We start from the raw sequence: 15,450 nt of genomic DNA, 5'->3' as shown, positions 1-15,450 counted from the left end.
GAAAGAAAAATTGTTTATTTGGTTCAAACATAGTAATTTTACACAATTTGGATAGTAATTATAAGTAAATTGTTGAACCAAAATGGCTCCTACTCAGCTTGTATCATATTCCGTAAAGAACATGATGCTTTCCTGTAGCTGTTGTTTTTAATAAATCCTGGGGGCATAATAATGCCCTTCGTAATAACGAAGATATGACCCACCTAGATCTAATTCAGCTGCAATATGACTGACTGACGTGACCATGGTCCATGACGCCACCAGTTGTAGTCAGTTGTTTTGCGATGCTTCCCACATAATGTTTTTAAACAGTGATAGGTATAAAGATCAAAGTACCTAAATCGTACCTGCCCAAAAATAAACGAATCAAGATCAAAAAAATCTAAAAATACAAACTAAAGTCTTCAGTGTGCGCTCCATAAACACATTGGGTTGGTCCTCGACCGCGGCTGACTGGTTGTTTTGGCAAAACCGGACGGTTATCAAAACATAAATTACTTTTACGACGACTTGGAATAGCGCGTGCCCAGAATCGGATGTCCAGCGGACGTACAAAGGTGACGTCATATACAAAATATACGAAACTTGCGCGTTATGTCACCGCACCGGAACGATAAATAAATCATCACGCTTGATGCTACTTTATTTGGATACCTATAAATCAGCGAGTAAATGGAAAAGATAGCTATTGAAGCATTGCTATTGAAGCTACTTCATGCAAAACTTTTCTTTTTATGCAGCAGAAAACAGGTATTTGACTGCAATCGCAACTGATGTTAAAGATGCAGTCTAGGACGACACATACCTGCCCTATAAGTGCCTATTCACTCACGCCTGAACAGGCCCGATTGTCATGAAAAAAGTAAACGAATAGAATGAGAGTACAGGACTATAAAATCAATATCAACAATCAATTTTCCATTTTCAATAGATAGGTCTTATTTAAAACATCCCGTAAAGCTCAAACATGACCTCGAGCTATCGCAAGACTGTGAAGCGCACGCGCCGTTCCGTTGTGAAATTGTCAAACAAATCCACTGTTTGCGCAGCGACGTAACTAGAGAGCGCAAATACATGGCTGAGGCAATACACACGCCATCGAAAACCTAAGCGGGCCAGCTGGCCACTTGTCATAGTGTCAGACAGACCAGACACCAAACATGGGAAAAGTTATGAAGTCACACGGGGAACGACGAAAGAACACCACCATACGTGAACATATTGATTTCATTAGGGAGAACTAATTCATGATTATAACTATGAAGATTCATAAAGAAAAAACCTTTTACTGCAACAACTATGTAGCCAAAATATACGACTTACACCCAGTGAAAACACAATCAGCGAAGGCTAAGTTTGGGGATAAAATAACATTTGAGTCAAAAATGTTTCTGAAAGTATAAAGTGCAGAGATGTTAGAAGCGCTATTTCTTTCAGCAAATTCTTTACTTGATGAAATATCAGCATAACTAAAAGCTCAAGCCTATAATCAAAAGCTTATAACCAGTGAATAAGCTCTAATCGTGAGCGATCCCATTCAACACTCCATAAAATTAATGGCCTCATTGACAAATGACAGATGAAAGATCCTCAAAGCTTGAATGTGGGAAAACTGTCGTAACATCGCCGTCAGATGGCTGCACCGACCCAGATGTCAACGTAAACAAATCAAGTTCGCTGGCATTGGGCGGCGGCCTAGACACACTCGCGAATAACTCCGGGCGACACTCCCGCGCATGTCTAGGTAACTGCGCGAGACGGTTTGAGATAGTCTAGCTAGCTAGGCAAATTAGTCTAGATTCTAGATGCTATGAAACAGAGGGGACAAACGAAAGTAAGTAGGGATAATGCAAACTACACGGACAACAAAATTTAGAAGAGTAGCATTTGATTTGAACCCTATAAAAATAGAAATAGAATATTCAATCTTAAACTTAAGATCTAAGCAAGGTTGCAAAGGAATCATACATACAATTTCAGGACAAGAATGAAAACAATGTTCATTCATATAGAGACAAGGACTAAGGAGTGTTCGCCTGAAAATCATCATTAAAAGATTACCGATTACATCATAAGAGATGATTTTAACGACGACTCTCAATCATTATAACATCGACAATTCGACATCCAGTAAGCAAATATTGCCAAACGTCAATTCGATTAGGAAAGTCAAGCGAATGCTATATAAATAAATCAAATGATGGCGGCCTAGACCCGTGCACAAATAGCGCGGCACTCCCGCGCATCTATTCGGTGGGCGACGATCGTGCGCATCGCACCGACTTTCACCGGCCATTCAGGGTGGCATGTCAGATGGTGGGAACTACGAAATGCTAAGGGCTTTTCGCCTCCAGAATTACAACACACATTGAATAACAAATGTTCTAAGAGGAACGTCAAGAAAATTTAAATACATCAAGGTTTGGTGGTAAATACTGGAGTAGCAGAGTACAACTACTTGTAGTTTTTATAGAGACAAACATTTGACATCAATTAAATTCCTTTCCATTTACATGTAAGTTACGTAATAGTTTCACACATAATTTAACACGGGAAGGAAGCCAACTCATTCGTCAATATCTTGACAAGCTTTAACTCTGAAATCTTGTGAAAAATTTAGTTTCGAATCGAGTTTTGGCATCCAGCGTATGTACCTATTGTCGATTATCAAAAGGTCACAAAATAGTGCCCTGTAGAGACCCTAGTCTCGTTCATTGTGGTGATTATGGCCGTGAAAGCTTCAAATATAATATTTTTCATTCAGAAACTTCCAGAATGTCCACCACCTACAAATATTAGCGGCAGCTAACACGTGAATCTACCGGTCACATGCTAAGTGAAGTTTCGAGACGGCGAGTACTTGCTAACCCGTCAGTCAGGGCAAATTGACAATTTCAACTAATACTGGTTACGTGCTGTTGAACATCTTTATGTGTTTCTCGTCCGCAGTTTAGATCGTCGACAATGATTATGTTTTCAGTTTTGTGACAATGTTCTACGATGGATTTTGCATACTTCCACGGGGTCTAGCTATACAAGTGTCAGCCAAGTTTGCAAATGGATAGAACGATAAACTGGCCACAATTTCAAGCTCTTTTACTCAAAGTCTTTTCGAACTATATTGCACTGCATTTCCACTAGGACTCATTCAATGAAAACTGGACTAAACTCAATAATCTTTAACCTTTTATTCTAAAGTAAAATTCGGTAGAGATATACACAACGATCGAAATAACCCAGTAAAAGATACAAAACAAGACGCTTCGACAAATGACCATTTAAAAAGTCAATTTACATGACAAGCCGTGGACAGTCGGTGTTTCCTATACAAATGTTAATTTATCTGTGATGTTTAGCAAGATTCCTTGTTTCAAAATGTGTTACAGATGACCAAGTCATTAACCGTTTAGTGGAATAACAAGTTAAAGAATTCCGTCTCTGTGCAGAGCGTTTCATTCGAATAGGTTTTAAACTACTTTTTAATGTTTGAAAATTAAGCTTGCAGAAAATAGGACATCACTGCCATAAAAAAGAAGAGAAACAATGTATAAAAGGAGATTCACACTGAGAGTAAAACTACTTTTTTCCTAAATAATCATGTACCAACGTATGAAGCAGGTAATTATGCTGTTAATCGTGACATTAAGGCCACATAAATAGATTTGGACAAACCTCAAATTAAACATAATTATTATTATTAATGACTCACTGAAATAGACTGCAGATTATTAGAATCATCAGTGCGAAGTAGGTTCGCACTGATGATGTTAAAGTACCTACACTAAAATAATAAAAAAACCCTGATAAGAGTCGATATGCCTAAAATTAAAGCGAAAGCTAACATAGATCTGCTAACTAAAATCGTGCCTGATACGATTACAGCTCTCTTTGAATTTGTTGATCTTTCGACTTTACTCTTACTAAGATATTCCGAACAGTAGTGCTTACTTTATAAAACCAATAAATTGGCACTGAATAATACATAAATAAGCAAACATTTTCAGTCATCGAACACGCGTGATTTATAGACGCGAAAGACAATGGCCCACTGAACCGACACACGTTTTGGCGCAGCTTCAACACCCGTTCAGATAAATTAATGATACGAGTAACATCTAGCTTGCAATACCTCTGCTAAATGTTAGAAGCCTAGGTTCCTGGTCTGAATTCCATCGTAGAATCTACGATATCTATCTCACATCTCTATGAAACACTAGCAATCAATATTGTAACAAACGGCTTAAAAATCTTGACATCCAAATTTTTTAAAAGAGCTATTGGACTCTTTCCAAAAATAACTATGCTAGAATCTAATTTAATGAAAATAATAACGACCTCTTGTGATCTGCAGAAATCATAATTCAATATTGTTGCGCTCAGATTCTGAGTAATTCACATCTGCTCTATTTTTCTTAAAAAACTTATTTTCGAAGAATTTTCGCAGCTTCTTCGAAAATCGACTGAAGGAATACCATTTATTTTTGCAGATTCCCATCCTGTCCGCCATCTGCTTTACTCGCAGTTCAATTGTTTAAAATATTCATCATCGCCTCGGCTCGGGCGTTTGATAAACTGCGAGCGAGGATGTCACATGCGCGAGCGCAACATGATCAAGCCCCGAAATAATGAGCATGACATCATGCACGTAACAGCCGGCTCTTTCTAGCTTGTAGGACAGGGCATGAGAGGGAAGCGTATAGCTATAGTATTTGGAATGTGGAAGAACACCGACAAGACACAGATGAACATATTAACTCAACTCCTCTGGCAGTCTTGCTCCTTGCAGAGGAGTTTAAAATGTAGAGCCTAAATAACCTGATAAGGATAAACTTAATGAGGGCGTTATCGTTTTAGCGCTCACCAGTTAGCGCCACTGTAGAGTAAGGTCCTGTCACTTGCTAGTAGCGAAGACAGTGGCACCAACTGGTGAGCGCTAAAGTGGTAGGAGGACTATCGCATTTGCACTCATCAAGATGGCGCCTCTGTAGAGTAAGGTCCTGTCAATCGCCAGGGATACCAACTGTTAAGTATAAAAACGATAGACCTCATTCACATAACGATGATAAAGTAATAAAACAGGGATAGTCACATATTATTAATTTCGTATAAGGCTTCAAAATGAGGAATAATTTGAAAATAAAGTGAACTGATATTTTGAACCAAAAAGTTCTAAGAACGACTTTCTATAGTACCGCTTAAAGCGTGTATCTTGTGGCAGATGACAAATCCCAAAAGCAGTGCGCAAGCGCCGACGTGCGTGCAGTCCCGCCTCAACTCTCAAGTGGGCATTGTGTTTTGGCTTTTCATGGGTAGTGTACTGCGATGTTACTGCACTTGTTTGGTGCATTGATGTACACTGTCTTGTTCTATTCATATTGATAAGTTTGAAACCAGTTGAGGAAAGAAATCATCCCAAACGATGCACAACAATTTAAAGAAATCAAATAAATGTAATCTCCATTCAAAATCTCAACCTGCTACATAGGCCTACCAAGAAATCAGTAGTAGGTATCAATCGACTAATTTAGGTAGATGACTATGCCATTTTTATAGCCAACATAAAAGCTCCAAAAATGCTGCATTGGAAATTGGAATTGAATATCCTTGAAGAATGTGCATCAAAGTCTGCTAGGTATATGATTCCTTTACTACGACGATAAACATACTTTCTACGTGTTTAAAATAGAAACATGAAAGAAAAGTCATTTAACAATTTATTGAGTTTCCTCGAGCTACGAACAGTGGAATCCAACACCAAATTGTATATTTGTCGAGTTACGTTACTTTATTTACATACCATTTTCACGTTAGCGAAGCAAGTTCTTGCGGATACTATGTTAATTTCAACAAAACCTTGTTTAATCTGACATCAAACCTGCGTACTATTGCGGAATACTATTATTACGTACTTACGGGTTAGTCGGTACAAGCGACTATGCGGCGAAGCTGTCGCTGCTGTTAAATTGAAAGGGTTTGCAATGGGTTTCCTTATGTTTATGGCTTCATTCATACCAGGTATTTTTCTTGAGAAGTTATTGCATTCTTCTTTTTCTCTTGTTTTTATAATGGCATCGTTCATAATTACACCAGTAGACTTGGAGTTGTAGCTAAGTGCCAAATTGGAATCAGGCTAATTAGGGCATAAGTCAAATGCCCAGGGCCAGGGTCAGAAAATTCTCAGAAATCTTAATTCGCAGCTCATCGTGCGTCCAAACAATGGCAATGGGGATTTGGGATAGTTCTTAAAAAGTCTGTTATGGTCATGATTTCAACCTATGACTGTCCATTGCTATGCTGTCTATTTCAGATCTTCTATCCAAAGTAGTTGGACATCCTACACACGTATCAGCAGGTGGAAAACGTGGTCGTGTAAAGGTGGATACAAATATATCCACCCACATTCTTCCGGCCATTTTATGTTTACTATAAAGACCAAATCTACAATTTCCACATTTTACTAACATCTGCCTCAAACGACCATTGCAAGCCCTTCCCATTAGTAATCCCAGCCATCAGCGAAGCTCCCTCTCTCTCTCACACGGCAACTGACCTTGATATCGAGCTCATAGTACCCCGCTAGGGGGGAGGGGCGTACCCTGGCGTGCGGCGGCATGGTGATGGGTGGCCGCGGCTGCGGACTGGGCCCTGGAGGGATGGCGCGCCCTCTCTCGCGCAAAGCAGGGTGCGGGCCCACTCGCATGGACGGGCGCTCTTGCTTCACGGCTGTGGGAGAAGAGTAAATAAATGAGTTGTTCGATCGTAGCATGAACAACTTTCGTCTTCGAATCGTTTGCGTATTCGACAAAATTCGATACTCAACCTTCGAATTAAACGGTAACGTGACAACTTTGATTCTCAAAATAAGTTTCGTGCAACCATTTCTCATACTAAGTTCACAAGCGCGCTATTGTAGTTTTCGTACTAAATCTTTTGATGGCTATTCGAATACGCAAACGATTCGAACTCGAAATTTTTTCGTGCTAGCCGTACTGGACAAAGGCCTCCCCCAAGGATTTCTATAACTGCACTGGCACTAGCGCACTAGGTTGACCAATCTGGTGAAAGTCGCTGTAAGAACCTGGATGCGGGCAGCGCAAGACCGGTGGTTATGGAAATGAGAGTATTGGTGGATATTTTATTAGTCATCTTTTAAAGGCCTACTTGCATTGAGGACCACACTTGACACTTGCTTCAGGGCTGTGGGAGAAGAGGACATGGAAGAATTGGTGTGATTTTTGGGACAGTCAGCGTCAAGCCAAAAGCCAAAAAGTTCACAGCACCTCTTTGTTACTAATTGAAATAAGAATGTGTTGTCAACTTTTTGGCTTCTTTAGGGTGACACGAACTATTTGACGCTGACTGGACCAGTGTAAGTATACTGGAATTGCCGTAGTACGACACATAAATCTAGTTAGCGACTAACATTAGTTTGAAAAATAAATACATAATTAGCATTTTATGTTAATTATACAATGAATAACTTACACAACTTTTTTGTGATTATTTCTACTAACATACAGTAAAATAGGTATAGTATTATCACACGATGCAGATTTAGTTACGGCAATTAATGACAAAAAAAAATACAATTTTATTAGTTCAATGCCCTGATTTTATCCTTATCAACATAATTCAATAAATGTGTTAAAAAAATATCAAAAACTTGTTTGAAACATTCATGCGAATTTACATCAATAAGTAGACTTTACCTTAATATACTGAATACCTATTAAAACAGATAATTTATCTGTCTTAGATATTATTAACTACGAGTATTTTTTGGAGGCCTAAATGTAGTGGAATTTAGGTAAGTACAGGATAGTATAGTATTTCTTTAGCAAATATGACCAGTATAAAAGTCATAAGAGCACCATGTAGCACCCATGGAATTGATGGAATAATCTACAAAATTCCTTTTTAAACATGTTTTTGGGTTAATCTTCCCAAAATTACAATGCACAATTAATTGGCCTATTTAGAGCGGTTAGTAAAAAATTCCTCTCATACTCCGAAACAAGTCATTTCCTAATTTAGCGCGATCAGCGCCAGCGTGAGTCAGCGCGCGCGCATTGACAGTGGCGTCTAATCTAGACGGATTACATCTAATATTTCTACGATAGTTAATTAATATCTAATAATACGTAAGTTCCTTCAAAGCGAACAAACCCAATAGTTTCAAAAAGTCTGTTCACTTGGCTTCGGCCCGTGAACGACATTAAGGCTTGGTATTTCTGCTAAAGTAGGTATTTCGCGCTGTCAAAATCTGCGCGCGCAATACTTCGCCGAAGACAGCGCGCCAAAGAGCTCTCGCGGCTACACAGTATAGAAATACGCAGTTTAGAAATACGCAGTTGGTTAGGTTAGGTTGACTTCCTTCCGTTCAAGCGTCACACTCACAGCACTTTCTAATACAAATCATATCCAAGTGATACAAATTAAAACAACTTTCAAAATTTTTGGGAATATATTTTAGAATCGAATAAATATAGAATATAACCACAGAATAAATAATAGTAGTACCTACAGAAGGATTACTCCGCAAGACGATTTAAATAAATGCGAGTCTTGCTACCACGCGATACAGTGTAATTCAGCTCGCACAGCACTACGTACCTACAATTTTATTCACCTACAAGTTTTGTCTCTTTCTATCGCGTGTCTCTGAACTCTTCTTACGCTGTTAGGGTTGCTATGCTGTCTAGTGAAAAAATAGAATTAATCTACTTAGGTATTTGTAATGAGGTCCGTATGTAGGTAAGTATTAGTGTTATTTTACCTTTGTAAAAATAACATTTTAAATATACCTACATAGGATAAAAAAGTACTTATTTTAATACAATGTCTTCATTCATACCCATTTTAACATAAGACAAATAAATTAAACATACCTACTATCACAGAAGAAAGAATGACATCATACCTACCTACTTACTACGCAAACACGAAACGGCTACATCCTAGAACGAGAGGCGTCACCCGAAAATCATATTTGTATTTGGCTTTGCACAAACTTAATCTAATGTTACTCGCTGTACTTTGGCAACAATTTATTTTTTACTGAATATTGTTGGGGTACCTATGCATTATGGTAAAAGAACTAGCTTGTCGTAATTTGGTGTATCGATGTTACTCTTCCGTTTCATTTACCTACACGGAAAGATAATAGTTAATATTTTAACGATAAAATTCTTAAAACATCATAAATTGTATTCGAAAGAAATTATTTATTAAAGGCAAAACATCAAGTCCCGACGGGCGCGCGCGTGACACTCGACGGATATAATACCCGCCGGCGGGGCGCTTCGCTGTAGGTAATTATCGGATGTACCGCGCGGAGTGAGCCAGGCCTGATTTAACTGCCAAAGTAAACACGGTTCAAAGAGGCGTGGTTTCACCCGACCTTCCGGAAGTTCCGCGCCGGCTAAAAGAATTTCAAGATTACGTCACCCGACCTATCGGTAGATCCTCGGGAGCTTGAGCGATTGGAAAAACATTTTATGATCAGTTACTCGTAGTAGCGATTATTTAGAGCTTGGATAATAAATTATAGTTGTTGCAATTCACAAAGCTTTGCATGTGGTTAATTACATTAATCAGTACACGCATCAATTTTGTTCAGTCTTTTTGTTTATTAATAAATAAAAATATCATACTAAAATTGCATACATATTTGTTTGTATTGGTCTGGGTGTTTTCTTTCCATAATTTATGTATAACGTATGTACGGGGCTCTGTATCGAAAATCACTATGAGCAATAAGCATCACACACGGTTACCTGGAGTGCATTACCGCAGCAAAAAGCTTGCCATCTTAAATGAACGGTACAATATCGAGGTTTCGTCAGTACAGTTGCGAACAAAGGTGTTTGTGTAGTGTAGTTGAGTTGAGAGGTCAGATTATTGAAATAATAAAACGAACATTTTATTTTTTAAATACATTTTAAAAATAATTTACATTACAGATAACAATGAGAGGATGACATTGCAAGGTGGTGCCAGTCCAGTCTCAAATCCGTTGATATATGCTGCATCTGCCATGTTTTTGGCTAAAAGATTTTTCTATCTTGCAGTTTAGACTTTTATTACAGACCTCAGACAGTATTTTTGGAAAACTTTTACGCATGGTGGAGGAAGGGACGCTCTAGACACTCAAGTCTACAAGGAGTCACATGAACTCCAGTTTTAAATCCGTTGACATCTGCTGCATCTGCCATCTTTTTGGCTAGAAGATTCTTCTATCTTGCAGCTAGACGTGCGCGCCGTGCTACTGTTATCCAGCGGCGGCGCGCCGACCTGTCGGGGTCGGCGTGGTGGCGCCGCGCCGGCGTGGGTATTTTTTTTAATAAAAAAAAATCTAGCACCTATCCAGCAGTAGGTACTTATTTGAGTATTTTGAGTTACTAAATGAAAGAAAAATAATTGCGTATGACCGAATGAAAACTTTTATTAGGCACTTACTAACTACTGTGTGTGTTCTTTACATGACTTGTAATTATCTATCTATATAAATAAAAATGAATTGATGTTCGTTAGTCTGATTAAAACTCGAGAACGGCTGGGGGGATTGAGCTGATTTTGGCTTTTAAATGTTTGTCGTAGTCCACGGTAGGTCTAAACGGTGAGCAAATAAGGAAAAATTGTTTTTCTGTGACAGACATAATTCCACGCGGGCGAAGCTGCGGGCGGAAAGCTAGTTATAATAATATAATAATAATAATAATAATAATAATAATAAATGTCCCCTTTCAATAATAATATACGTTTCGCACATCCGTGCGAACGAATTTTGTGCGAAACTACTAACTACTAACCCAATAATTTTATTCACGCGTCCTGGGTTCAGTCGTGATCTTTTCTTTTTGCAGTAACAGTAAGTCCTGCAATGGAAAACACTCGTTTGCTAGGTGTGCTGGTGGCTGGAATTGCTAGCATAGCCCATTTGGCATCATATAAATCTGATATCGAGAAGTGTCTCACTTTAGTTTTATTCAATGTAGCTAAAGCTGAAGCCATCGTAAATGTGCACTATAACCTCCGTTAAAGCAATTCAAGGATAAAATGGCGCGGGTGACGGGCGACCGAATGACAACACGGTGAGAAAAAGTTCGCGTCTTTACCCTCCCCGCGCCCCGCTCTTCCCCGCCAGCCATACGTTCGTGAACGCTCGGTCCAGCTCGGCTGAATTCGATTAATTTGTCGCGCTTCGGCCATCTTCGGCGCGCCGAGAGAATTTCTCGGCGGCGGCGGCGCGTTCCGAAGTCGGCGCGGCGCGGCGGCGCCGGCGCGGCGCGCACGTCTACTTGCAGCTTAGACCTTTAGCTACAGACCTTAGACAGTATTTTTGTGAAAATTCTTACGCATGGTGGAAGAAGGGACGCTCTAGAGACTCAAGCCTACAAGGAGTCATATGAACTCCAGTTTTAAATCCGTTGACATCTGCTGCATCTGCCATCTTTTTGGCTAGAAGATTCTTCTATCTTACAGCTTAGACCATTAGCTACAGATCTTAGACAGTATTTTTTATTATTTATTTGTGTCAATGTGCTCTTCTAAAGAGTGTAAGACGATTGTATGTAGGTACTATTAAAATGTAATTTTAACTCATTGGTTTTGTCTCATATTTGAGGAATGTACTATGTATCATGAGTAGAGTTCGTTTAAAAGGATGCGAACGATTTAAATTTCAATAGGTAGACAAAATTGATAATTTTTAATTATCAAAAATTTAAGCTTTCTCCAGTAACACTGATATTATTATACTGTGACTCATCAAAGTCATCATTGTCAAAAATATTGACAAATCGCGAACTGTCACGGCCAAAAAACTGGCACGCGTCCGTCCTCCGTAAGCGCCACCGCGCGACTGATTGAGATTGTCCAAGCCGTCATGGACGATTTTTTCCACATTTTTTAACATAGTAACTAAATAAGACGCAATATAAAAATTTCATCCGTTAAAAGCCCTCAAGTTATTTCTGAACTTTAGTTTAGTAAAAGATTTAGAATCTCAAATCCCTTATTTTAAAAATAAAACCATAAATAGAAAACGAATAGAGGTAACTTTGGGAATTTATTCTATCGAGTCAACTTCATCAAATCGTGTTTCCATCCGTTAATAGCCCTAGAAAATATCCTCAACTATGTCCAATAAAAATCTTAGCCTTTAATTTTACTGTTTAGTACCTCAAAAATGAAAAATGAAAACATCATTTTTGCCATTTTCTCTGCTACCCGGCCTTAAACTGGGTTCCAGTGGAAACCGTGCCTATGAAACATAGTAGAAAAAAATAATATAATAAAATCTTTATTTATCTCCTATCTTTTTATCTTTCATCTAAGAGTTTATAGTTCCATATCCGTCCATTCCAATAAGAAATTAAGTAGATGCGTTCTTCGTAAAAAGCATGCATCGATGAAAATTACTCTGAACACATTAGAAGTATCATATATTTTCATTCAAATGTAGATAGATACACGGGTCACGGACTAGATTAATAAAAATAATAAATACTCTTTATTGCACACCAGATAAAAAAACAGAAAGGAACACATAAGGTACAATTAGGCGGTCTTATCGCTATGAAGCGATCTCTATTAATATTGTAGATAATAAGACGAGCTTGGAATAGGGCCCAATCTCCCAATCCCAAACTTCCAATGTAGACCCATTTACAATTCCCAGCGTTTAAACATTCTAAAGTCTAAAGCCTGCACTTGGCTCTGTAGAACTGTAGAACTGCATAGCTGCGATAGATCCACAATAGAACTAATGAATAAATTGGTGTTCTATAGTCAACAGCTAATGTATAACGATGGTATAGAAATCTGCAATAGAACCAATGAACAGCGGTGCCAGGTTTACATTGAACAAAATGCACCTCCTGATTTGATAATAAAGCCAAATATTTGAAGTCAAGGACAAAAAGACCTAGCAAACATTCATGGGATCTTCCAAAAAATGTGTTTTAAGTTAAAAACCTATCAGGAAGCACCAGAAACAACACCATATGGTTCACTGACTCACCAGCCCCATAACAATAGATTACTTTGTGCTGTGTTAATTCCACTGTGACCCACTTCGGCAATAGGCGAGTTACCTCATTTGTATAAAAACCATGTGCGCGTCAAGGACTGCAGGGTATGGACGCTAAAAGGCACTTAGGTGCCGCTAATATAATAAACTTGTGTGACCATGTGGCATCAACATGTTACGCCATAACTAGAAGAACACGAGAATATCGTTCCACAATTGTTTCGGAAAATAGACCTTGGAGTTAGAAAGATGTCATGAATTTGATGATTTCCTAACGACGCTGATCTGCCTAGGATGCACGAGGCAATTTATAGATTTTACGCGATAAGATTGTCATCTAAAATCATCGATAAGTTTTTATCACGGCGACTATCTTAGCCCGGATGAATAATTTAACAGATTGTTTATTACACCCATAGGTACGTAAAGCATCTGCTGTTCAGGTCATTCAGCAATATATACCTACCTAATTACATTGGACAAATCCTGCCAAAATTATGACATAATCAGAGCAAGTTATGATGTCGGAACAATCTCGGAAATGTGATTTAGGGCCTAACTGTTCCGTAGGTTTGGACGTGGCCGGATCTCATTATGGCAATTTATGCTTGGAATCTGCCCGTCTCGGTGCCAGTTTGACAATGTTTAGTTTACTTATTTGTACTACGAGCTAATGTACCCTGTATTAGGCGAAAGAGTAATAGGCACAAGATTGTTATACTTTGATCAGTAGTCAGCAATGTCAATGGCTTATGTGAAGGCTTAAAACAATAGGAAATTAAATGCCTTCATCAGATAATTACAAGAAGGGCTAATTGCCTACTCCAATTATCTCTGATATTGATTCTGACTGCCACTATTTCATTAGCCGCATATTATGGTAGTAAAGTGAAGGAGGAAAGTGGCACCAAACTATGAATTAAGATTACAGATGAACCGACCTACCAAGTCTGCCATATGCGGGTCCTAAAACATAGCCTTGCAGTGCACTTAGCTAACCGCAAATAGAGAGATGTCGCGTGACGTCTACCCACACATTACGACTGCTCAATCAACAGCGTACCGGTTGGCAGCAACGTGCAATACTTAGTAAGGATGCAAATATTGTGGAACGAGCGACCATCATAAAAATCCAATACAAAATCATCTCTGTTCAAATGATAAAAGATAATGCTTTAGATTTAGAACTGCACCTAAATCTAGCAATCAAAAGTGCGATTGGACTTCCCCAACATCAAAAACTACCTTCAGTAGTTTATAACTTGAATGGTAATTCTGGAACATCCATCCAAGGTTACAGGTTACGGGGCACTTTCAACAGAGAAGATCCGACAAATTCCCACAAATCGTCGGTACATTTCACACGTTGTCGCCCCAAACCGTTAGCACGTGACGTGACCTTACCACGACAATATGGCGACAAACTTTTGTTCTGTCTTGAGGCCGCTCAAACTCGTCTTACTTGAAACGCATTGTGAAAGCTAAAGTGCCCCTATTTGTATTCACTTGCACAAAGGAACGCGAGTCAAGTTCATCATTCTAATACTGATGGCTAGCTCTGCATGTTTAAATACTTGGAACTGTAGGCGGTGACTCGCAAAGGTTTTTGATGTGGGCTTCGACTTTGGCTAGTTTGTGGGTAAAATGTTACCTACATGTTAGAAGCTACAGCCGTACTACTTTTATCTGAAAAACTATCTTCTGCCGCCTGGCCCGTAGCAAAAGTAACGACGAAAGTCTATCAAAAGAAACTAGCCTTAGCAATAGCACTAGCTCTACATTCAACACGAAAGGGACCTATATCGGATTGTGGCAAGGTAAGTAAGGTGAGTTGATGATGAAGATGTTTCGCCAAAATGTGGAAAATCAATGAAAATCTACGGTATTGCTGCAATCGAAGCACAATTATCGTACGAAAGCTAATTTGTGCGCGCACGACGCCATTCACACGTTAAAAATTGAAGTCCGTAGTTAGAACTAGCGTAGGATATTGCACGTGAGGATGACGAAAATGTAATAAGATCTGTTTGTGAACAAACTCCCTGTTTGAGCGAAAATCAAGGCTGTTCATAAAATGGTTCGCTAGAAGACAAACGAGTCACTAATTTAAATTTAAGCGGTAGTAACCAATTAGAGGATATTATTACGCCCACTGTAGGTAGGTACACTCAAAATGGAAGAAATTCTTTACGAATCAAGGTGACAGAAAAACTTTCAGAAACCATCGGGCATGGACGTGATGTGCAAAAGACGCTAGAATCACGGTAACCCATGATCAGGGTGGAATTGAATGTTTATCGGCAACCAACTTTTGTTTGGTTGCCGATAGGCAAATGTTGGTCCTCACCAACTGGCGCCTAGAGCGCCGAGTGACGAAATTGTAGCAAGCAAGAATAAGAGATCAGCTTGATCGCAAA

General features: G+C 38.9%; 1 protein-coding gene across 4 annotated transcripts in view; it reads right to left on the bottom strand.

Annotated features, from left to right (window-relative positions):
• Positions 1-15,450, bottom strand: part of LOC135079810 (resistance to inhibitors of cholinesterase protein 3) — a 46,217-nt gene that overhangs the window by 28,627 nt on the left and 2,140 nt on the right. For all 4 annotated transcript variants that reach the window (XM_063974424.1, XM_063974420.1, XM_063974421.1 and 1 more), the window contains exon 3: positions 6,551-6,723. In XM_063974424.1, the coding sequence (XP_063830494.1) occupies positions 6,551-6,723 (173 nt within the window). The remainder of the gene's footprint in view (positions 1-6,550; positions 6,724-15,450) is intronic.

Source organism: Ostrinia nubilalis, chromosome 17, assembly GCF_963855985.1.
Source record: "Ostrinia nubilalis chromosome 17, ilOstNubi1.1, whole genome shotgun sequence".
Taxonomy (NCBI): domain Eukaryota; kingdom Metazoa; phylum Arthropoda; class Insecta; order Lepidoptera; family Crambidae; genus Ostrinia; species Ostrinia nubilalis.
This window is presented reverse-complemented; position numbering and strand designations above follow the sequence as displayed.